This window comes from Octopus bimaculoides, chromosome 2 (genome assembly GCF_046866305.1).
Source record: "Octopus bimaculoides isolate indiv1 chromosome 2, ASM4686630v1, whole genome shotgun sequence".
In the NCBI taxonomy this organism is placed as follows: Eukaryota; Metazoa; Mollusca; class Cephalopoda; order Octopoda; family Octopodidae; genus Octopus; species Octopus bimaculoides.
In genome coordinates, this window is record NC_142929.1 from 123,380,289 (window position 1) to 123,404,075 (window position 23,787).

Below are 23,787 nucleotides of genomic sequence, written 5' to 3' on the forward strand. Positions count from 1 at the left end.
AACATTTCTAAAATTATATTTTTAACATTTTTATGGAGAAGCTTCAAGAACATTTGTGGAATCTTGGTTATTCAACATTTATTTGTTTTAACTAGGTTAACTGCCATATCGATTTTGTCTACCATTCTTCTGGTGTCAATAAAATTTCAATCTTTCAAATTTCTTTTGAATTTCACACAAATTCTTAAAATCCCTTATTGTTTGGATGTTTTGAGAAGTAATGGAATCATTTCAAAAAGATACAAAATGATATTAAAAATAAAAGTCCCAATCAAATACTGGCTTTGGTTCAACAGTCTACAGTTCTACCCAAAAAATGTTGGCTTTTTGTCAAAACATATATGAATAGTAAAAAAAAAAATCAACCTATATCAGAGATATCAATATATATAACTTGATTAAGAGAAATATTTAAACAATACCAACCACCAGTCTGATGATCTTCTACCAAAATAGCAATGTCTAGTAATCGCCATGGTATAGTAGGACTGTCTCCCATCAGAGTTAGTGTCACCTGAATCACATCAAAAATATTCTTACAGGTAACAAATACTCCAGAAAGAATACATCAAGATAAAGTCACATCAATCAAGATACTAAAATTAGATAACCTTTCAGTTTTAATACGAAGAAAATACTAAAGATAACTGAATTAAAATATCAATACGATTATATTAAAATATGTTGAAACAGTGGGAATGTATATAGAAGTTAATCTATCTTAATATTGCCTCTTTACAAATAAACACTTCTATCTAAAGAGAGATACTAATTAAACTTACCTCAAATTCATGTTCCACAAGAAACTTTACTCGACCATTTTCTAAACAATAAACAAAATAAGGAAAATCAATTTTAACTATAATATAGGATAATGCATTTGATTAAAAACAAGAATTTAAAATTAAGTTAGTAAAATATAACTCATAGTTCACAAAAGAATTGAAAAGTAGAATAGGCATAGAAAAAAGATCAAGCATTTCATCAAACAGATATCCTATGTTTTGGGGTTTTTTTTTTTTTTTGAGGTCTTTTTCTTTAAAACTTTCCATCAACAGATTTTGAAAAGACCTAAGATTTCAGTAGACACAATCTTTTATCTTGTTTTGTCATTAGATTAGGCCATGCTGAAGGGTTTAATGAGACAAAACTCCAGTACTTATTTTTTTTCCTTAAGTCTGGTACGTATTCTATCAGTTTCTTTTGCCAAAGCACCATAGAGCCATAAATAAACCAATGCCAGTCAAGTGGAGGTGGTAACAAATGTTTGCTTGTACATCAGGGATTAAACTAGCCAAATGTATATATACTATTTTTAAAGATGGTTATGATTTGAGAAAGGTCTAGTTGCTATTTCAAGCATTTGAGTAAGTACATAGATGTCCACATTGGCACATGACTTTGTTCTATAAAGATACATAGTTATGTGTCTATATCATGAAATTTTAGTCATAAATTCAAAAGAATATTAGTATGTTTTTACAGCACCCACCTAAACTCACAATTCAGCATTGAATATATAAAACAAATCAGATTAATAATTTAAAGCAATGTAAAAAACAACTATTAAATAATAATTCAGATGTATGACCATACCTATTTTTAGACGTCTCATTTGTGGAGGAAGCTCACTGCACACTAACCGATACTCTATCACTTGACTCAATCTTTGTAAAGTGAGGCGTTTCTCTGTCACTGTTATTGGATCAACAGGAACAATTTTGTCCTAAAAAAAGGCAAAGATATTTCTTTTTTGTCAGAACACTCTTGAAAAAAACATTTTATAAAAACTTCATTTATGTGACGGTTACTTGAAAAGTTCATAGGCTGGCCAAGATACTCTCACAGAATGTGATCAAATGAAATTCATTTTTCAACATAGTCCCCATTGCAGTTCACACACTTCTCCCATCGATGTTTTAGTCCTTGGATCACATTGGTGAAGAAGCTTTTCATCTCATTGGTTGAAAAAGTCATCAACAGCAGATATATCGTCATCACTGAGATACAAGTTCCCAGCCAAGTGTTTTTTCATGTTGGGAAACAAATGATAGTCAGATGAGGCCAAACTAGGAGAATATGGAGGATGATGAACCAGTTTAAAACATAGTCATGCACAGAAACAATGTACTTATTATTAATAAGAAGAGTTGAAATTAATGCATGGAAGATTTCACAGCTCTAGCATCACTCCTTCATGGTCAGCCTATGAACTTTTCAGCCCACCTTCGTAAAATTTTATAAAGATTTTCTTTTAATTAGAATAAAGCCAAACTTATTAAAAAGGAAAGGGTGTAATAGATTGACACTACCCTAATATATTACCAGTATTTATTTTATAAATACTAAGTAATGAGATTCAATGTCAATATCAATGGATTTAAATTGAAAACAGGGAGAAAAAGCTAAATACTTTAATGTGTTTAGTTTGACACTACTATTTCACCAGCCGTTTTATAATAATAGTTAAATTAGTAATGATATCACAATATATTCTCTTCAAATATAAAATAAGATATTTTTTTGTGCTACAATAAAAATGGTTATTGTAATGAATTTATATTTTGCCGTATAGCAGTACTAATTACATGACAGATATATCACAAACGAAAATAAGAGCAGTAGTTGATCTTACTCGAATGCAGGTTGGTAATCTGGGGTAGGTCCCAGTTGTTAAGACATCAACAGCATAAGGCAATGGAAAGTTTGGAAGACTAAAATGTAAAGAAAACAAAACAGACTGTATTCACCAGCTAGCTCTCACTTTAATTCAGTACAAGTTACAACGGTTAGGCAAATTAATAACATATCAGTCTCTAAATGTGAAAGTGATCACAATCATATGCTACCAGTACAACTTTATTATGATGGAGTTAAGTTACTGAAATTCCCTAACACAGTAGAGTATTTAAGAGAAACTACTAGAATAGCACTCACTTTCTAGCTGAAAGGTTTGCATTCTATTAAAGGAAAATAACGTTTGTTTAGCAAGTCAAATGCATTTTAGCTACAGCTGTTTTTCTTCACCTGATCATCCTCATTGTCATTTACAGTCCCTTTTTCCATGCTAGGATGATAAGAAAAGATGAGCCAGAGGGCTCTATGTCTGCTTTGACATAATTTCCACAGTTGGATTCCCTTCCTAACACCAACTGCACTCCCTCTTTATATATATATATATATATATATATATCGTTTTTGGATTTGGTTTGCAAGATTTTTTATGTGATTTCATGTGTTGAAGCATATTCTGTTGTGTCTGGGGAGAGTCATTCTCTTATTGTGCCTTAAAAGAGTCAAGACAATTGAAAAGGTTGCAAGATGCAATGAAAATTTTAAGAAAATAAAAATAAGAAATAAGTGGAAATTTTACTGGTGAGTGTGTTAAATTTTAAGGCACAATAAGAAAATGACTCTCCCCAGACACAACAGAATATATATATATATGGGGAGCAACAAAGAAAGGTTTCTGAAGGATATAAATATGTGTATGTTGTGCCATCTGATACATACAAGACAGAAGAGAAAGATGCTTATACATCCATTCATATTAAATATCTAACCTGCACACATAAACACTAGATATATGCCTCACAAAGTCTCAGCTAAAAACTTTTTACACAGTTTTTTACTAATGCCAGTAACATGTTGTAAAGCATCAGTTACTGATGATCCAGAGTGAGAAGCTGGATCCAAATTCAAAAACATACGTAGACACCAAAATACCTGTAACATCACACATCATTCAAAATTTTGTAAATGTTGCCAATAATTTGCAGTGGAACCCAGGAATAAACTAACTCCAACTTGTCTCTGCTGATGCAAAACTACTTAATATATACTAGGCAGCATACAAGTACATATCTGATTTAGCACAATGTGGTATATTATCCAGTGTGTTTCCAAACCAAACTTAAACAGGTTATATCTGAGGAGAAATATCCATAATGTTATTTTCTGGGAAAGGAGAAATCATTGCCACAAAAATTAGGAGTTGTAAGCAATAATCACTGACAAGCTTGTTATAAACATTGACAAATAACATTAGTAATAATTTTTGCAGGACAAGAAAACTTATTACAACAGGATATAAAGAAAGGCTACAATTTTCTTTGTCAAAGACAGAAAAAGAAGAAAAAGCACACTGAACTTACCGAGCATTAACTAAAGTTTCTCTTGCCATTCTGGCCATAGCATCAGCTGTTTCTACAAACAATAATGATTGCTGTTCCAAAAAGTTGCATATTTCCTACAAATATCAAATTCATTTTAGATGTTGCACAGGTATCAAAATATGTTAATGTTAAGTCTATAGCTATAATACTGTAACATTTAATGTAAACATGTACACAATATAACAGATGCTACTAAAGATAAATTGATAACTTTCTATTAATTAAGGTATGGAACAATGGCATTAGGTATATTAATTAGGTAAGTATATGATGATAATAGTTCATCTGTCAAATCTGAGGATGACCTAGTGACTGCTAAAACTATAACATATAAGAGAGAGAAATAAGGAAAACAAAAGAAGATGCCTCAAGTTATTATGTTCATCTATGGTGATCAATGAAGACAATAACTTTGACCACACAGCACGTCAGCAGAAGAGACAACCATGCAACAGACTGGAGAATTACTACTGCTCCTATATATATATATATATATATATATATATATATATATATATATATAATTATGTGTATTTCTTCTATCTTAATGAATAAAAATTCTTCTGATAGAATAAATGGGTTAATAGAAACCAATGTAGCAAAGAACACAAAATAACTGTGGTTAGCTCCTGTTTTTAAGGCAGGAACTCTTTGAAATTTTGGGTATTTGAGTATATTTAAGAATTTAAGGATTGGAGAAAACGCATGTTATAATTGCATACTTTATTCCTACATATGTTTCAAAGGATTACAACCTGTGTGATCCATAGGGATCTTTGATATTAAAATTGTAACCTTCTCATCAGGGAAAGCATGGGAATCATCTTAAACGTAAGACATTATGACCGATTATGAAAACAATAGATGGATAAGGTTATGACTTGATTCATTTGAAAAAAAAAAAAAAAACTCTTCAATTGCCTGTGCTATGGAAGTGACAGTATTTCAGTCACAAATGTGTGATGTCCAAACCCCTGCAATGAAAGGTCTGTCATTGGCTCCAAGCAGTTTCATTATCTACTTTGACATTATTATTTTGTTAATGTTGAGATAAAAAAAAATAGCATTCACTTGCTTTCAAATAAAGTTAGTATATACTTATTTTCATATTTTCATAAACTAACAATATATGATGTCTGATAGTTAGTAGTGTTTGATAGGATATTTATCTTGATGTTTATATCAATGTCATAGAAAGATAGTTGAAACAGTTGGTAAAAAAAAGAGTGCTACATAAAGTGTTCAGTTAAGATTATGGCTTGAATGCCAAAAAGCACTTTGCACTTGAAATAAGAGATTTTGTTATAGAACAGCTGACAAATGAAGACAACTTATCAGAAGGATGTAGTGTCAAAGATTTATCTGTGATAAGTAGTAAAAAAAAAAAAAAAAAAAAAAAGCAGGAAGCAAATGTGCCTAGTATTGTAGAAGTAGTAGAGTCAATAAAAATGATGTGGATTAAATAAAGGATAAGTTAATTAAACAGAAAGAAATGAAGTTAGAAATAATCATTGAAGTTTTCCCGTTATTTGCAATTTTCTTCTTTTAAATCTCACTAATTCTAACCTTGAATAAATATTGTTTTAACTAGGAAAATATTGTTTTGATGTGAAAATAACTGATACATAAAGTCTACATGTGCAAATGAATTGTCTGGATATTGTAATATAAATGGTTACTTAGCAAATAGGAAATTGTTTGCACAAGTGACAAACATAAAAAGGATTGCAATACAAATGACTGATTTATGTTTTATATGATAAATAAGCATAGGTATTCATAATGGTAGCACAAATCATCAAGTAACAAACTAATTCCAAAATAAATATTGGGTTAGACAGCTGTTGTCTTAAAAATCTCTCAGCAAAATGTATTTGAGTTGTTAAGAAAGAAATCATATAAGTGACAAAAAATTTACCCCGCATTTATCCACTTTACTAGCGCTATTAGCCCACTTCACCAAGGCCAAGAGGCGAACAAATAACTGGCGTGTTCTCTGTGAAAACTGGACAATCTCTATTTTTCTGAAATAAACAAAAATAATAAATATATAAAATAAAACAGGACATCTATGCAGCAAGTTTACTCAATATGTGAAAGCATTTTTAATGTTTACACTATACCTAAAACACACCACAAACATTGATAAACCAAACACCTCAAAGTTGTTCTCTTTTAGCTTAGCAAAATTCCTTTAAATTTAACTTTAATATTATCTTTCAACAAGACTAAATATGAAATAAAGTGTTAATGTAAACTGTATTAAATATCATAAACAGTATTATACACAGATGGATAAAGAAATTCTAAGAACAGGAAACCAGCATCGAAGACAAACCATGCAGTGGAAGACCATCAATTGCAACCAATGATATGAATCACCAGCAACAGAATAAATTGATTCAGGCAGACAGATGCAGCACAACCTGTGAACTTGCTACACGACTGAACTGTTGTCATAATACATAGGAGATGATGGATGACTGAGTATCAGAAAGTGTGTGTAAAGTGGATAGCTTGGTTGATGAGACTAGATTTGAAGGAGAGAAAGGTGGAAGTCTACTTCAATCTGCTGTAAGTATTTGAAGCCACTGAAAACATGGTTTTGCCCACTTTTACCTTACTTCCAGTACAACCTTTGTATATACACTCAATTTCTACATCTAGATCTCTCCATAACTCTCTTTCACCCATCACCAACAACTTCTTTCAAGACAAATAAGAATTACCCATGCCATTAAAATATTAATGTAAAAAAAATGTATTATTTACCGTTCCATATCTGATTTTCGTGGAAGCCTGTAAAATAAAATTTTTAGAAAATGAAGATATTTGAACAATTAATATATTTTTGTTATGCAAATTATATTTGAGCCTAACATAAAATAATAGCAACACAAGTGTTTCCTTGAGACAAGTTGGGGAGCAAGAAGTGTGGCTCTTTGAACAAAATAACAGTCTATCAACAACAGCTGATAGAAGAATTGAAACCTCAAAACGGGTAATCTACTGCTAATGAAATGCCGAAATATCAGCAAGAGAGACAATCTCATAATCCACATAAGTACTACATAGTTACCATATCCACAGCAATCACATAAATGACTGGATGAGAATCTTTGAAGCACTCTTCTACAGCCAAATACTCTTCTTGATGCTCATCCTTATTTATTTTCAGATGAAGTACTTTGTTCAGATAGGGTTCTTCTTCAACATTTAGGAGAATTGTAACATTTGGATAAATGTGAAAGTCAACAAATTTTATTTGAGCTTACAAAATTCATAAAATATATATAAATACTTATATACTCTTAAGAGTGATGCATATACATTGGACCTCATGGAAGCAAAGTTGCTGAGCTCCCTACGAGTGTTGAGCCTCATAGAAGCAATGACCAAGACCTTTGGCATCATGTTGTGTTTGAGAAGAAGACCCGTCAAACCAAGCAAAATCACAGTCATGGCAGATACCAGTGTCACGCAAATGGCACCCATGCCAGTGGCACATAAAAGCACCCATTACAATCTCGGAGTGATTGGAAAGGCATCCAGCCATAGAAAACCATGCCAAATCAGACTGGATCCTGGTGCAGCCTTCCAGCGTGCCAGCTCAGTCAAACCGTCCAACCCATGCCAGCATGGACAATGGACGTTAAATGATGATGATGATGATAACATGAATAACTTATGAATAAATAACAATATATACACTTACAATTCTGACAGTACAGACATTTCTGCATAAGTTCTTTGAATAATATAGTCAATAAGAGTGTTAAGCGCAATACTTCCACCTCCTGTACCTCCCCCTTGTGACGGGCCAGTCGGCATAGGAAGCTGACTGTCAATGGGGGACATCTTGGAAATTCAAAGTTACAACTCACAGCTGAAAAAATAAAAGATAAATATAGATGAATTTAATACAAAGCAAAATGTAAATCATTTAAAACCAATGAAAAAAAAGTTTAAAAACCATTAATAAAAATTAAAAAATTTACTGTGCTTATGTTGTCATTAAGGGTTTAAAAGACAATACAGATTCTTGTACCTTAGTGAATACTATGGTAGCACTTGATGCAGCTATGCAGTCAATTTTTCAAATGGTAGTTTCCTGCTGTAAACACCCACAAATGAAACAATGTCCCTTATCAGAACATAGGCTGTGTTGCACCTTTTTTGTTTACTCACACTGATCTTTGCTCTTACATTACCATTTCCTATATTTCGGGATTAACCAAGCAGATTTTTGTCACATTTGCATGTGTCCTAGTAACAAAGAGTACCATAAGATAGACCTTTTCATACATACCATTTACAGTCTGGCATGGGTAAACACTGTTGTTATAGACCATTTTACAAATATTGTTAATCTATTATTTAAAATTTACAGGAAACTATCATTTTTATCTTGATAACATAAATACAAGACGATGTTATAATAGTGTATTTATATCATAATGTTACTGTAAAAGATCCCTTTCAGTCATGAATGACCATACAATTGCACCTAGAAAGTTCCCCTCCAAGGTACAAGTCCGGGCAAGGTTGTTTATGGAAGACCAGAGTCACTCATGCATACCAACCTCCCCTCTCTACGCCATTGATGTATCCAAAGGAAAGGAAAAAGCTGATACAGCTTGGCACCAGTGATATCACAACTCATTTCTACAGAAGGTTTTGACTTGAAGGAAAGCTGGTTCCTTCTATCATCATCATCGTTTAACGTCCGCTTGCCATGCTGGCATGGGTTGGACGGTTTGACTGAGGATCAAGTTTAGCAAATATAAAGAGGCTTCTTTGTTGGCCTTGTCTCCACAAGATATAGAATACATCATTGTATCCTCAATTACTATTTTGCTCTCACATCCAACATTTCAAGAGGGAAGGAACTAATCATAAAAGACAACCTCCGAAATCAACCGTAAATCACTCTTTTCCTTTACGACCAGTATACATCAAAGCAACTGAGCACATACCCGCCTCCAAAACACACTAGAAATTTCTTGTCCTTCAATATATTGAAATCAAATCCTTTTACTCATAGTTAACGATTTATCTACAGTTATTATCCCTGAATGACTAAATAAAGTATTTTGGATTGCTAAAAACAAAGTAAAGTTGTTTATTCTTCTTGATAGCGGCAAACGATTCAACCTTTGAGAACATTCTAGCAAAGCTAATCGTCTTTAGATTCCACCTTAGCACTAATCACTGACGGAGCGGTTTGAACCCAATTTCGAGATTCTTTACAAACCGATTTCATTCTCATGCTAAACTGTCAGACAGTCTTTCATTTAGAGTAGAATTTATCTGTCGGAGAATTCAAGCACGTTACCATCTATAATTGGTTTAAGATGCCATGTAATAAAAAACTAAATCTTTGCTTCAATTCTAATAAACAAATCCTAAATAGTTGTAAACATGATTCCATCAAACTTTTTTTAAATAGTAATAAAATAAAATGTTAGATTTAATAATTAAAATTTAACACAAAACTTATTTCTAGTAACGGAATGTTTTACATCACAGCTAACTTTATATAGAGCATTATTAAAGAATGGTAAAATCTTTTTTCTTTTAATATGGACAGGTTATTTTAGCCCCCATCCACCCCCATATCCATATCTGATCGAGTTGACCTACAATTAAAGTCGTTCCGATCATAACCATCGCGTTTTATTCTCTCGAACTTTTCATGTATAGAACAACATTATCTAAACTGTCATTTTATCTTATTTAAAGATGGTATATGATTCGAAGTGAATTAGGTTGCAATTTCTAGCAGGTCGAGCGAGCGTGTAAGAATCCTCCTCGAAGCTCGTCAATCTGGACAGTTTGCTTGTTTTGTGATTGTCATCTTCATATCAGAAGTTGCGAAGTTTCGAAAGCATTGCTGTGTTGTTCACAGACGTAGATTTTCGATGGGAAACAGGGAGAAAAATCATCAAGCAAAACTACATTACAAAAATAAAAGAGCCGTAATAATTCAACACTTTATATGAAAAATAAATAAGAGCCGGCCACTGGAGTAAACAACGAGTTAAACTTATGAACCAGTTTCTATTCTTAATTATTTCATATATACGTTATATAGCTCTTGAGAATCTCATTTCTCCTCACCTATATTTTTTTAGAAATTTGTGGGACCTCAACATACCATTTATTATTACATCAGTTCAAACTCATGTAATAATGCCTAACAATAACAACATATTGGAATGAAATTCTTTCACTGATAGCTGACGATTTACTACAAAATTAAACACCCTAAATAGATATATAATGTATTTACAATAAGCTGAACTCCTGAAAAGTCGAACATATATATATATATATATATATATATATATATATATAGACAGATAGATATGAAAGAATAAGAACGTACCGTGAAAAAAAAAATGCTGCACTTCAGAGAAGAAAGATACGAAGATGCGATTATGCCTCGCACTGATGGCGGCTTAGATTTAGCACTTTGCGCCACCTGCTGGCTGATATTCATCAAACGAAGGGGAGGAAACTTTCCTAGTTACTATCAACTTCCACGATGTAAGTGTAACTTGTTTAATTCTTTGTGGCATTTCTGAACATTGACTGTTTTTAATTGTTAATTGTTATGATTTTACAGTGATGTTAAGATGCATTATGCGTGTTAGATAAATGCCTAAATTTAAAAACTCACAAGGTGCTTGATGAACATACTCCGAAGTAAAATGTTACGACTTAGTGGAGCAACATTTCATAAAGGCGGCATATCTTCGGTTTAGTGCCCCCACTACCGGTATTTTTTTTTAATGCATGTTTTTAACTGAAATTTTGCAGGCATACGTTATTAAATGCAATATTGATGAAATAAAAACAAAAACTTGTCGATTTTTTTTACTAACTTGTTCGTGATTATTATACAACTGAAAAAAAAATCGATATTATCTTAATTAATATCATTTATTATTTACTCTTTTACTTATTTAAGTCATTTGACTGCGGCCATGCTGGAGCACCGCCTTTAGTCGAGCAAATTGACCCAGGACTTATTCTTTGTAAGCCTAGTACTTATTCTGTCGGTAACTTTTGCCGAACCGCTAAGTTACGGGGACGTAAACACACCAGCATCAGTTGTCAAGCGATGTTGGGGGGACAAACACACACACATATATATATATACGTATATATGAAGACACTTGCCAAAAGTGCCACGCAGTGGGACTGAACCCGGAACCATGTGGTTGGTAAGCAAGCTACTAACCACAGCCACTCCTGCGCCAATATAAATTGGAAGGCTCAATAAAAAATTCCTATTTTCGTTTGGTCTGCAACAATTCAGTATTATTACTGAATGCTTTTGTTTTGCATTGTGTACCCATACTTTTGATTTGTATTGTAGTTCGCTTTATCGTGCCTTTGACTTTCACGTTGATAATAAATGATATAAAGTAAAGATTATTTGCCAACCTAATGTGGCATCATCTCCAGCTGACTATACGACGATATCTCCTAAGCGTCAGTAGTGGTGTGCAAGAGAGACGATTGCGCTGGTTTGGACATGTGGTGAGAATGAATGAGGATAGCTGCGTGAAAAAGTGCCACTCCCTAACAGTTGAGGGAACCCGTGGAAGAGGTAGGCCCAGGAAGACCTGGGCTGAGGTGGTGAGGCAAGACCTTCGAACATTGGGCCTCACCGAGGTGATGACTACTGACCGAGACCTTTGGAAATGTGCTGTGCGTGAGAAGACCCGGCAAGCCAAGTGAGATCGTTGCCAGTGCCCCTGGACTGGCTCTTGTGCAGGTGGCACATAAGATGTACCATCCTGAGCGTGACCGTTGCCAGTACCGCCTGACTGGCCTTGTAGGGTTTTCGAGCGAGACCGTTGCCAGTGCCCCTGGATTGGCTCTTGTGCAGGTGGCACATAAAAGACACCATTTCGAGCGTGGCCGTTTTCGTGCGGGTGACACGTAAAAGCACCCACTACACTCTCTGAGTGGTTGGCGTTAGGAAGGGCATCCAGCTGTAGAAACTCTGCCAAATTAGATTGGAGCCTGGTGTAGCCATCCGGTTGCACCAGTCCTCAGTCAAATCGTCCAACCCATGCTAGCATGGAAAGCGGATGTTAAACGATGATGATGATGATGATGTACATAAAAGCATTGATAAGTATTCACGTTCACATACTTTTCATGTACAAACATGTGCACACACTTATGTACATGCACATCCACATATATAAAAAAAAGATGCACATAAAAACATACATATATATATATATGCTCATCCATGCTGGCATGGGTTGGACGGTTTGACTGGGCTAGTATGCTGGAAGGCTGCAACACGCTCCAGTGGCTTTCTACGGCTGGATGCTCTTCCTAACATCAAGCACTCCGAGAGTGTAATGGGTGCTTTTACATGTCACTGGCACGGGTGCCATTTGTGTGACACCAGTATTTGCCATGACTGCGATTTTACTTGGTTTCATGGGTCTTCTCAAGCACGACATAATGCCAAAGGTCTTGGTCATTGCCTCCGTGAGGCCCAACACTCGAAAGGAATGCTAGCCACTTTGCCTCCATGAGGCCCAACGCTGCTGATATATATATATATTCATATTCAGTTAAATGAAAGCAAGAAAATGGAGAGTTAATAATAATTATCTATTATTAAAAAATTGGTAATCTTTATTTCTTATAGCTGTTTCCATTAGTACTCAATAGGTAAATTACAAATTTATGCTTCAAATTTGCATTTATATGTTATTAGCATAATTTCATCAAAGAAAGACATACATTAAGATATTACATGCCGACCTTTATATATATATATATATATATATATATATATATATATAATGTATGTATGTGAGTGTGTGTAAACCCTCTAAGAATCCATAAGTCAGGAAAAAATGCTCTCCTATATCTGTTAGTAGAGTGGGTATGTTAATCAAAGTGTACGGTATTATGTATTGCACCTGATCTTACCAATCAGTTTTGCACTAGGTGTTCAACGGAGTGTCAGGTAACAGTTCGATTAAGTAATTCTGTGCTTTTAAGAGTTGGCATTTAATACTTCATTTCATAACTACCATCTCAGAAGAGTACTGCATTACATAATCGGACTGTTACTTAACACTCCATGGAACTCCTAATGCGAAACTGATTGGTAAGATTAGCCATAATGGATTTTGTGTTTGTGTCCCTGTAACTTTGCGGTTCAGCAAATATCTACAGTATAAGTACCAGGATTTAAGAAAGTACTAGAGTCAATTCATTTGACTAAAAATTCTCAAATCAAAGCCCCAGCATGGCTGCAGTCTAATTATTGAAACAAGTAAATAAAAAAAAGATAAAGTTATGGTGAAAACAGAGATAGGAGGGCACTAAACCGTAGTTATGTCCTACTGAGGCTATGCACTGCATGCCTTTCACTTTCATGTTGATCAGGATAATAATATCAATTTTTAAGTTGTGCAATGATCAAGAGCCAAGTTGTAGGATGGTTTTAAGTATAAACTTCTTTTCCGTGTAAAAGAAAATATGAAAAAAATTTATAAAAAATTTATCAATCAAAATTTTCATCATCTACACTTTGAAAATGTATTCAGGAAAAATTCATTTAAAAATTCCACTAAAATATATCTATTATTAAGAAGATTATGTAAAAAAAAAAAAAAGTCCCTCATTCACCAAATGCTTCATATCAGAGAAAGACTGACGCTATGAAAGTGTTGCCCCAGCATGGCCGCAGCTCTTGTGCTAAAGCGATTAAAACAGTACACACACACACCAACACATATGAATATTCATGCACAAATAACTATGTGTACATAAATGTTCATATATATTGATATATGCATGCATCTATATAACACGCAACGTACAGAATACATCCACATATATACACAGCTCACAACCACATACTTCTCATATGACGTATTTACGCAACTCTATTTCGATATAAATATGTCGGATGTACTTTTCTAATACTTCCTTAGTTGTTCTCCAGTTTGACAAACTTTTAAGAAGCATTAAACCCTTCTGCAAGTACGCCCACGAACACGCTCATATACATACACAAAAAGCACATACATACATAAAATGTACTTAGGTCATAGGGGACCTAAGAAATTGGTTGGTGAATAGTTTCCTCTTTTTACCTAATGTAGATACCACCTCTCAGACTGTTGCTTGAGTTTCAGCACATATGAGATACCCTTACAAAACTTATGCCATTACAACACAGAAGATCCCCACTACCCAATCTATTCCATAATTTGGTTTTTTATCAGGGGTAGGGGAACAAAAATAGGATTTAAGCTAAATCCTTTACTTCCCTAAAGAGTACTCCTTATGCATCTGCTTATCAATAAAGGCTTCACCATAACTCTAGGGGAGTTTTACTTTTTGATCCCTAATTTTTCACTTGTGAATATGAAGAGTAAACGCATTGTATTGGCAGATTCTATGAGCAGTAGCAGCAGCAGGTCAATTCTAATCAAGCAGACCTATAATGAACAGGCATTCCAGCCATGACAATCACATCTTTGTTTTCTTCAAATGATGAATTAGCTCAGTGTTCAGAGCACAAGTCAAACTGCGTTGCAATATTTGTTCCAACTCTCTACACTCTTTTTGCATTTAATAATTCTTTCAGGGGTGATAAAGTTAAAATATACCAGTCCAAGTTGTTCGTACAAATACACTGACTATGTATATATGTTTGTATTACTATCTCCTTGCCTTTCATCATGTGATAGTTGTAAGCAGTGTCCTTCATTTCAGAGACACGTCTAGTCATGGGGAAAAATTACCTTCCTTGGAAAATAGATGAGGGTTGGTGATAGGAAACGCATCCAGTTGTTGAAAATCTGTCTCAACTAATTTCATGTGACCCATGCAATCATGGAAAAGTAGACATTAAAATGATGATGACAACAACAACTCTCTGTTAACTGTTTTTATTTACAAATTAATGTGTTAATCATTTGCATGAGAATGTATTCAAATGATTCTTGCAACCAGAACTTACATTATGTTCTTTGTAAGTAATTATTCTTTGCTACTCTTTTTTTTTTTCTCATTTTGCAGGCCAGCACCAAGTACCTTATCAAATTGGTCAATGTATAGATTACTTGAATTATCGTCAGTTAACTGCCTATTTGTAATTGATGCCATTAAATATTTATACCCACAATTGAATTCAAGTTGTCCTGATGACTGTAAAATAGATAAACTGCAAGACTTCCATAAACAATTTTCAACTATACACTCAATTCATAGTTGTAAAAATTTTGAAAATATCAAAGAACATGATTTTAATTGGTTTATTAATTTATATTCCAAGTAAGTTTCCTATTTTTAAAAAAATTTTCTTGTACTTTTTAACATTCATTTTTTCAATGCTGGCTTGTGTATAATTTCTTTTGTGTTATTGTACACATGAACATGTTGGTACTCATTTCCAAAATGGAAATAAGTACCAACACTTGAACAATTGTGAAGATCTTTTCACATGAAATCATTGGTAGCCTTGTTAACCCACAAATAAACATATATATATATTTTGAAGGTTGTCTGTTATGGCCAGTCAGAGAGTGACCATTGGTTTTGCACTTAGCTGTATAGGCAACTCATCAGATGTACTTTCAACCATTTGAGTCTGACAAGTCACCTATACAGTTAAGCAAAACGAATGGTCTCTCTCTGACTGCATATAACAAACAACCTACTAAATATACTACTGCTCTAATGTGTTAGAGTGTGCTTTTTTTTGGTGGGGGGGATATATGAACTACTGATACACACACTAACACATAGGGGCAGATATAACTCTGTGGTTAGGAAGTCTTGATATCCCAAGCATATAGTTTTGGATTCAGTCCCACTGCATGGCACTTTGAGCAAGTGTCTTCTGCTATAGCCCAATACCAAACAAAGTCATGTGAGTAGATTTGGTTGAGAGAAACTGAATGAGGCCTGTTGTATATGTATGCATATATATATGTGTGTGTATGTTTCTGTCTACTTGTCTTGACATCATGTGATAGTTGTAAAACAAGCATCATTATCAAAGAAATGGTGTTGTTCATTTTCCAGTCTTCCATGGAAACCCGTTTGGCTATGAGGAAATATTAACCTTGCTTGGCAAAATGTGAAGGTTGGTGACAGGAAAGGCATCCAATCATAGAAAATCTGGTTTGACAAACTCTGTCTGACCCATGCATACGTAGAAAAGTGGACATTACAACAATGGTGAAATATAAATGCAACTCCAGCTCACAAGATATTATAATCTCAGTTAGACATACATTTGGAGCTTAGATGAATGCACAAATTACAGCATTCACATTCCATTGAACTTTCTATATACATACATACATAAGGTAACATAATGGATAGTAAAAATATCAACTAAATTTGAAGTCAATCTTAATCATAAATATTTTATCAGAGAGTTTATGCTAAAATCAGAAGAAATATCTATGTAGGGCAGGTAAAATTCCTGAGATCCATGGACAAGTTCTCTCCAGCAGTTTTTGTTCCTCATCATCACAGCCTTGTCCTGTGTCTCCCAGAGACCAGTATCTATCCTTAGGGCATCGACATATGTCATCTTTGGTCTCCCTCTTCTAGTGTGTCCATGTAGGGGCTCCCACAGAAGTACTGAGTGCAGTACCAACTCTGAATGATGGTGAGCACATCCAGCTAACCTCAGTCTCCTCTGTGTTATTTTCAAGCTAACTTTTGGGAGGCTCTCATACAGCTCAGAGTTCTTCATCCTCAGTGTATACAGATTAATGTTTGTGCTTTCAATTCCTAGACCAGGTGGTGTGTTGTGTTCTTGAGCAAAACACTTATCTCACATTGCTCTGCAGTCACTTCAACACCTGATGTGTGGTACATTGTGCACCTGTTCAGACAACATCGATTTTATGGTGGAAGTGAGCTAATATACAGCACATGCATTTACTCTTTTACTTGTTTCAGTCATTTGACTGCGGCCATGCTGGAGCACCACCTTTGGTCGAGCAAATCAATCCCAGGACTTATTCTTTGTAAGCCTAGTACTTATTCTATCAGTCTCTTTTGCCGAACCGCTAAGTTACGGGCACGTTAACACACCAGCATCGGTTGTCAAGCGATGTTGGGAGGGACAAACACAGACACACAAACATATACACACACATACATATAGATATACATATATATGACAGGCTTCTTTTAGTTTCCGTCTACCAAATCCACTCACAAGGCTTTGGTCGGCCCGAGGCTATAGTAGAAGACACTTGCCCAAGGTGCCACACAGTGGGACTGAACCCGAAGCCATGTGGTTGGTAAGCAAGCTACTTATCACACAGCCACATCATTTGTGCAGGTTGTTCAGCAAGAAACTTCAGAACTGTCTTTTTTTGAAGTACAAGAGACTACCATCATCAGCATACATCTTAGTCACTAGAAATAACATTTCGGCTGATGATGGTAGTCTCTTGTACTTAAAAAAAAAAACAGTTCTGCAGTTTCTTGCTAAACAACCTGTACAAATGATTTGTTTATTGTGATCAAATGTATATTAGCTCACTTCCTCCATCAAACCAATGTTGCTTGAACAGGTGCACAGTATACCACACATCAAGTGTTGAAGTGATCACAGAGCAATGTGAGATAAATGTTTTGTTCAAGAACACAATGCACCACCTTGTCCAGGAATTGAAACCACAATCCTGCAATCATGAGTGCAACACCCTAACCACTAGACCATGTGCCCTCACCAAGAATAGAGTGTATAAGCTAAAAGAAACCCATATGAAAGGGAAAGTTTCGGATATTTTAAGAAATATTTTTTCATGTGAAGTAATTTACTCATAACCACATTTCTAATAATTATTTGTTTGTATTTTCAAAAGTTTCTACAGACTAATGACTTCCTTCCTTTCTTTTTTTTTCGTTTTTTTTCATACAGGGTCAATTCCTCAGAGACATGTAGCAGCCCCTCAAAGGGTGATATTTTCCAGTTATGTCAAAAAACTAATGAAGATTTCAGTAAACTGTTGAAGCAGTTAATGGAACAATATTCTTGTCTAAGCTTAGAACAAAATTTTGATATAACAAAACAGTTAGCTTTATTAAAATTATTCCACCAGAATATGCTTGAGCTTCAAAGCAAGACAGAATTCAATATAGATAAAGAGATGAAGTCTCCTTTTACTTGGTCAGACATAGAACCATTGAATCAAGATTGTTCTGAATCTAATTCAAAGACACTTCATCCAGTTAGTACAACAAAAGGAATAATTTTAATCTTGCAAGATAATGATACACAGAAATGTTTAGATGCTCAACAACTATTAAACAATGCATCACCTAGTTCATCATACAATCAAACTGCAACACAGAATGCTCCAGTGGATACACTAAATAAACACTCAGAAAGTGGAAATGTGATATTTCAAAAGATATCTGTTAATAAATCAAAAAAAACTATCCAAAGAGAGATTGACAGATTTGTTTCTGAAGTGTGTAGAAAGAATAAATCATTGCTTCTTGAGATAAACGAGAACTAAACTATATGATAAAAGCATAAATCTTGGTATACCTTTAACTCATGAAGATGTATATCTTGTTAATTCTGAAAACAAGGAAGATGTTTTGTCAAGATAAAAAAAAAAAAAAGACGGAAATCAAATCTGAAAAAATTCAAAGATAAAATTATGGGAAAAAAGCATAAACAAGTACAAGTGTAAACAATTATATAAAAGAACTCAACCTTGTAAAATGCTTGTTTTTAAAACAAAAACCCATTACCTCTGATTTCCTTGTAATTTTTATTTTTCTCCAATTTCATGTAGTGATTTAATTTGTTACTTTCATTTTGGTGCTAGTTCAATTTTTTTTATAGAGGAGAGACAGTCAAATGAGTCTACTGCCTTACTGTTGCCTTGTTACCATCTTAGAGACATTGAGTTTATATACCATAAAAAAATCAGGGACAACTCATTGATGTTTGTATTAATGCCACTTTTATGGATATTTTTTTAGTTGAAATTTATTTTTCTTAATATATCTTGTTCTTGTTGCTATATTCTCTCAGTAAATTTCTATATCTTTTATACCTATTTATGAACAATAAAGTCTAAATCCCAAATACTTGTCTGATAAAGAAATTTTATCATCATCGTTTAACGTCTGCTTTCCATGCTGGCATGGGTTGGACAGTTTGACTGAAAACTGGCAAGCCAGGAGACTGCACCAGGCTCCAATCTGAACCAGCGAGATTTCTACAGCTGGATGCCCTCCTAACACCAACCATTCCAAGAGTGTAGTGGGTGCTTTTTATGTGCCACCAGCACAAGGGCCAGTCAGATGGTACTAGCATCAACCATGCTCGAATGCTGCTTTTTACACGCTACTGGCATGAGAGCTTGTCAGGCAGTACTGGCATTGACCAGGCTCAAATGGTGCTTTTTACATGCCACCAGCACAGGTGCCAGTCAGGTGGCACTGGCATCAGCCATAACAACAGCTTCACTTGACTTACCAGGTTTTCTCAAGCACAGCATATTGCCCAACAATTGAAAGGTACTTTTAAGTGGGCCGGTTATGCAACACTAGCATCAACCATGGCTACGATCTCACTTGGCTTGTGGGGTCTTCTCAAGCACAGCATATTTCCAAAGGTCTCAGTCGCTTGTCTTTGCCTCTGTGAGGCCCAATGTTCGAAGGTTGTGCTTCACCACCTTATCCCAGGTCTTCCTGGGTCTACCTCTTCCACAGGTTCTCTCCACTGTTAGTGTGTGACATCGTAATACATATACTTGTCTGAGATTTTAATCTTTTCTACTCTAGGCACAAGGCCTGAAATTTTGGGGGAGGGGGCCAGGCGATTAGATTGACCCCAGTACACAACTGGTACTTAATTTATCAACCCCAAAAGGATGAAAGGTAAAGTCAACCTCAGTGGAATTTGAACTCAGAATATAAAGACAGACAAAATACCGCTAAGCATTTCATCTGGTGTGCTAACGTTTCTGCCAGCTCACCGCCTTGTCTGAAATGTTAATGCTATTAGACTATGAAGAGGAAAATGTGGAAGAGAAAGGTGAAAATATTATTCATGCAGTGAAGAAGTCATTATCAATCATTCACTCAATACATTTGGAAAGTCTATTATTTAGTTATTCATTGATATGAAAGCACAACCATCCAACTTATGCCAGCATGGACAACAGACTTTAAATGATGATATCATCACTGGTTTTTATGCTTATTTCTTAGTATTTGAACTGTTGGAGTTATTTTCGCAATTTATCCAGTACAACCCTTAAACAAGTAAATAGTATTTTCTTAAACAATAGATCCACTTATTTCAGTTTGTGACTTATTCATGAATAGACCAACACTAGCGCCCCTGAGGGTAATATTCTCTGGGAACACACAAAAGCCCTTTTCAGAGTTATTTACTTTGAATTGTTATTATCTCATATCTGATTAGTCTGTTATTACGTAACATGCTGCATGATTTTAGTATACATACCTTATTAATATTTCTTCCTATGTCCTATATACACTGGGAATGCATTAAAACCCTTTTCAGGGCTGCTTTATTTGAATTCTTACTATCGGGTAACTAATTTCATGTTATTACTTAACTGACTTTACAATTTGGGAATTCCTAAAAACAAGATCCTGTGTAAGACAGTTTGGTATTCTCTGTAAATGCACAAAAACCGTTTTAAGGGCTACATACTTTGTATTGTTGCTATTGGATTAGCGAAACAATTATGAGAATGGAACCAAGGGATAAGCCCCGCTTTCCCAGGAATTACCGGGTACGGCAGCTAGTTGTTATGATAAACAGTAGCATAGTACCCATAAAAAATGACCGAACTTAATTCCTAGAAAAAAGGGAGGGAAGAAACAGCTTAATGATGGTCAGATACTTGAAGAAGGTAATCTTTGGTTATAAAGGACCACTTTGAATTTGTCACACTGTAGCTGATAACAATAGTGATAGCAGCTGAAAATCTTTGTCTGAATCTGTGCTTCGATCAACTTATTAGTCATTGAGGATATTTTTGTGAGTACGTAAAAATTATTTTTTGCATAGTTCATCATCTCATCATCATTTAATGTCCTCCTACTATGCTGGCATGTTTTGGACAGTTTGATAGGAGCTGGTCAAGCAGAAGCCTGCACCATACTTCTGTGTCTTGTTAATTTTTGTGTTAAGAGTTCTTGTTCATTTTCATGTTGTTCAGTTTTAACTTTACAGCCACTTTCTGTGCTGGTTTAGATTGATACATCCCTATCCAAGTCAGTTCTTATTCATAGTTTCTGCCTTGTTTGATGGATCATAGGACCATGTATTGCTCATATATTTTATTTAAGCACAGTTTCTATGACAAGACACTCTCCCTAACATCAACCAGTTTTAAAGACTGTATTGGGTGCATTTTATCATGGCATCGTCTCTAGAGGCGTTAGTTAACCATAATGAAATGAGCAAATTACCAGTGCGTGAGTTTTTGTTAGTAGAATGACCCTCCCAAAATATTCGACTGAATCAGTGGAGATAGAACAATGATGCACATAAGCATGGTGACAACCTAGAATTTTTTTGAAAGATTTTATTGCTATTTGTGAATAATATCCTGTTTTTGTTTTTGCTGTCCCAAAATATAAAACTACTTCTATTTGCTGTAAATGGCAGTGTTCTGGAATTGGAGAAAATGTGTCTTGTCTGAATTATTGCTATGATAATATTGTCTTCGTTTGTTTCAACTTTTAATCCCTAAAGCAATATTATTGTTTGTATCATTCTTTTGCACAACTGCTAAGAAAGCTCTATTTTGAGGGATTAAGCTATCTTTTTTTTTTTTTTTTAAGAAAATAAAACAGGAATGAACGAATTATTCTCGCTTTTAAACTCATAAAAACGTTAATTGAATAATTTCAATTCTTAACGAAAGGCGCATCTATGCGGTCTCTCGTTCTGCTAGAAATCGAAGCCCCACCTCTGCTATCTTAACAAAAACAACATAAAATAAACGATAAAACAAAACAAATTCAATATACAAAAGTAAACAACACAAAAATGGGTTACAACAACAACACAAAATAATTTTTAATTATATCTGAAGATTCCCCCATGATAAGCAAGCTAGCTCGTCGCCACAAATAAATAAATTCCTTGAGGTCTCCAATTCAAATCCTACCAGCAACTATAGTTTGATAAAGTGTAAGTGGCACGTTATAATCAAAGATCACCAAATTTAAGACCAGAGAAAATGTAGATACAGCTGTTGACTAGTGCATTTAGCAGACTGCGTGGCTATGTAAGTTCCTTTACTAATTCAAATAATTGGAATAGAACTAGAAGAGTGTCTGAGTGCTGAAAAGCCGTTGTTTTAATTTCTACGAAAACACAAGAATATTTTTAATGTCCATTAAGAAAATGTATTTACAAGATGATAAATACAATTAAGTAGTCGACATATCAATGACCGGAAGTTAACGAATGACAACGGATGTTTACGTATGACAACGAAAATCATTCGACATTAGTTACGAAATTATCCGAAGTCAACCGTATATATACGGAAAGTTCCTCAATGAATATTTCATATTTCAAGAGTACAAACTATCGGTGTTCCAGGAGTAAAATGAATGTTGTTCTGTTTATGCATATGGTATTTAGGAATATTTTATAATTGAAAAATGAAGACTGTATTTATGGTGGCTGAAAAGCCATCTTTGGCTGCTTCGTTAGCCAAAATCTTATCCAACAACAGCATGACATCTCGAAAAGGTTATAATGGAGCCTGTTCAGTGCATGAATATCGAGGTAAATTTCAAGGCGAACCGGCTTACTTCAAATTTACATCAGTGTGTGGTCATGTCATGACCCTGGATTTTACTGGCAAGTACAACAATTGGGATAAAGTCGATCCGGTAAGTTACTTACTTAAGCTACTATTTTAGACTTGTAGTAGTAATTTTTTTTTACTATTACTAATACTACTTTGGCTTTAGTCACAATCCGTCTGGCTTACTACACTGCTTACTGCTTGAGCAATCTTAGCTTTATATTACCAGTTCAACTTGATACTTGTTCCAAATTTTGCATACACTAATCGCATACTTTCCAAACGTCTACATTTATCACGCCAACCTCATGCTCTTTTTTTTAATCCCAGACTACTATAACAGCTTTCTTTGAACATGATCATGACCCCACTCCATCCACACACACACCTCCGTTGTTAAGACCAATAAAGAGAGAGAAATATTGGTTATATCTGTCGAACCTCTAGGTTATAGTGCAGCTGAAACAAGACCGCAATCGGATTTCCATTTCTGGCGGTATCCACCTTATTCATATAATGCTTTTTGGAAAGTGTGTGTATGGGTAGGTAGGTTCTTCCCACCCTCTAAATCTGACATGTTTTAACAAATCGATTTGCGAATTGAGGGTCAGTTATCGTTTAACAATTATTTTAATTACACTACACAGTTATTGGAGACTGTCTTTTGCGGCTAATAATTATTTCTACTATAGACACAAAGCCTGAAATTTATGAGGAGGGGGTCTGGTGGATTATATCGACCTAGTGTTTAACTGATACTT

At 34.5% G+C, this 23,787-nt stretch overlaps 3 protein-coding genes across 3 annotated transcripts in view; 2 read left to right on the forward strand and 1 right to left on the reverse strand.

Annotated features, from left to right (window-relative positions):
• The window catches only part of LOC106871902 (mediator of RNA polymerase II transcription subunit 14), a 55,096-nt gene extending 44,452 nt beyond the window's left edge, over nucleotides 1-10,644 (reverse strand). Inside the window, exons 1-9 of the mRNA XM_089347623.1 lie at nucleotides 10,564-10,644; nucleotides 7,891-8,061; nucleotides 6,948-6,974; nucleotides 6,094-6,199; nucleotides 4,155-4,249; nucleotides 2,636-2,714; nucleotides 1,597-1,726; nucleotides 783-823; nucleotides 427-514 (exon numbers count right to left, since the gene is read on the reverse strand). Coding sequence (XP_089203749.1) covers nucleotides 427-514; nucleotides 783-823; nucleotides 1,597-1,726; nucleotides 2,636-2,714; nucleotides 4,155-4,249; nucleotides 6,094-6,199; nucleotides 6,948-6,974; nucleotides 7,891-8,033 — 709 coding nt within the window. The 5' untranslated portion in view covers nucleotides 8,034-8,061; nucleotides 10,564-10,644. The remainder of the gene's footprint in view (nucleotides 1-426; nucleotides 515-782; nucleotides 824-1,596; nucleotides 1,727-2,635; nucleotides 2,715-4,154; nucleotides 4,250-6,093; nucleotides 6,200-6,947; nucleotides 6,975-7,890; nucleotides 8,062-10,563) is intronic.
• LOC106871904 (uncharacterized) lies at nucleotides 10,586-19,361 on the forward strand. The gene is made up of 3 exons (XM_014918659.3): nucleotides 10,586-10,724; nucleotides 15,252-15,506; nucleotides 18,124-19,361. Coding segments are annotated over exons 1-3 (858 nt in total). The 5' UTR covers nucleotides 10,586-10,722; the 3' UTR covers nucleotides 18,725-19,361.
• Nucleotides 19,362-22,748: 3,387 nt separating this feature from the next.
• The window catches only part of LOC106871905 (DNA topoisomerase 3-beta-1), a 37,392-nt gene continuing 36,353 nt past the window's right edge, over nucleotides 22,749-23,787 (forward strand). Inside the window, exon 1 of the mRNA XM_014918660.3 lies at nucleotides 22,749-23,111. Within this exon, the coding sequence (XP_014774146.1) occupies nucleotides 22,878-23,111 (234 nt within the window). The 5' untranslated portion in view covers nucleotides 22,749-22,877. The remainder of the gene's footprint in view (nucleotides 23,112-23,787) is intronic.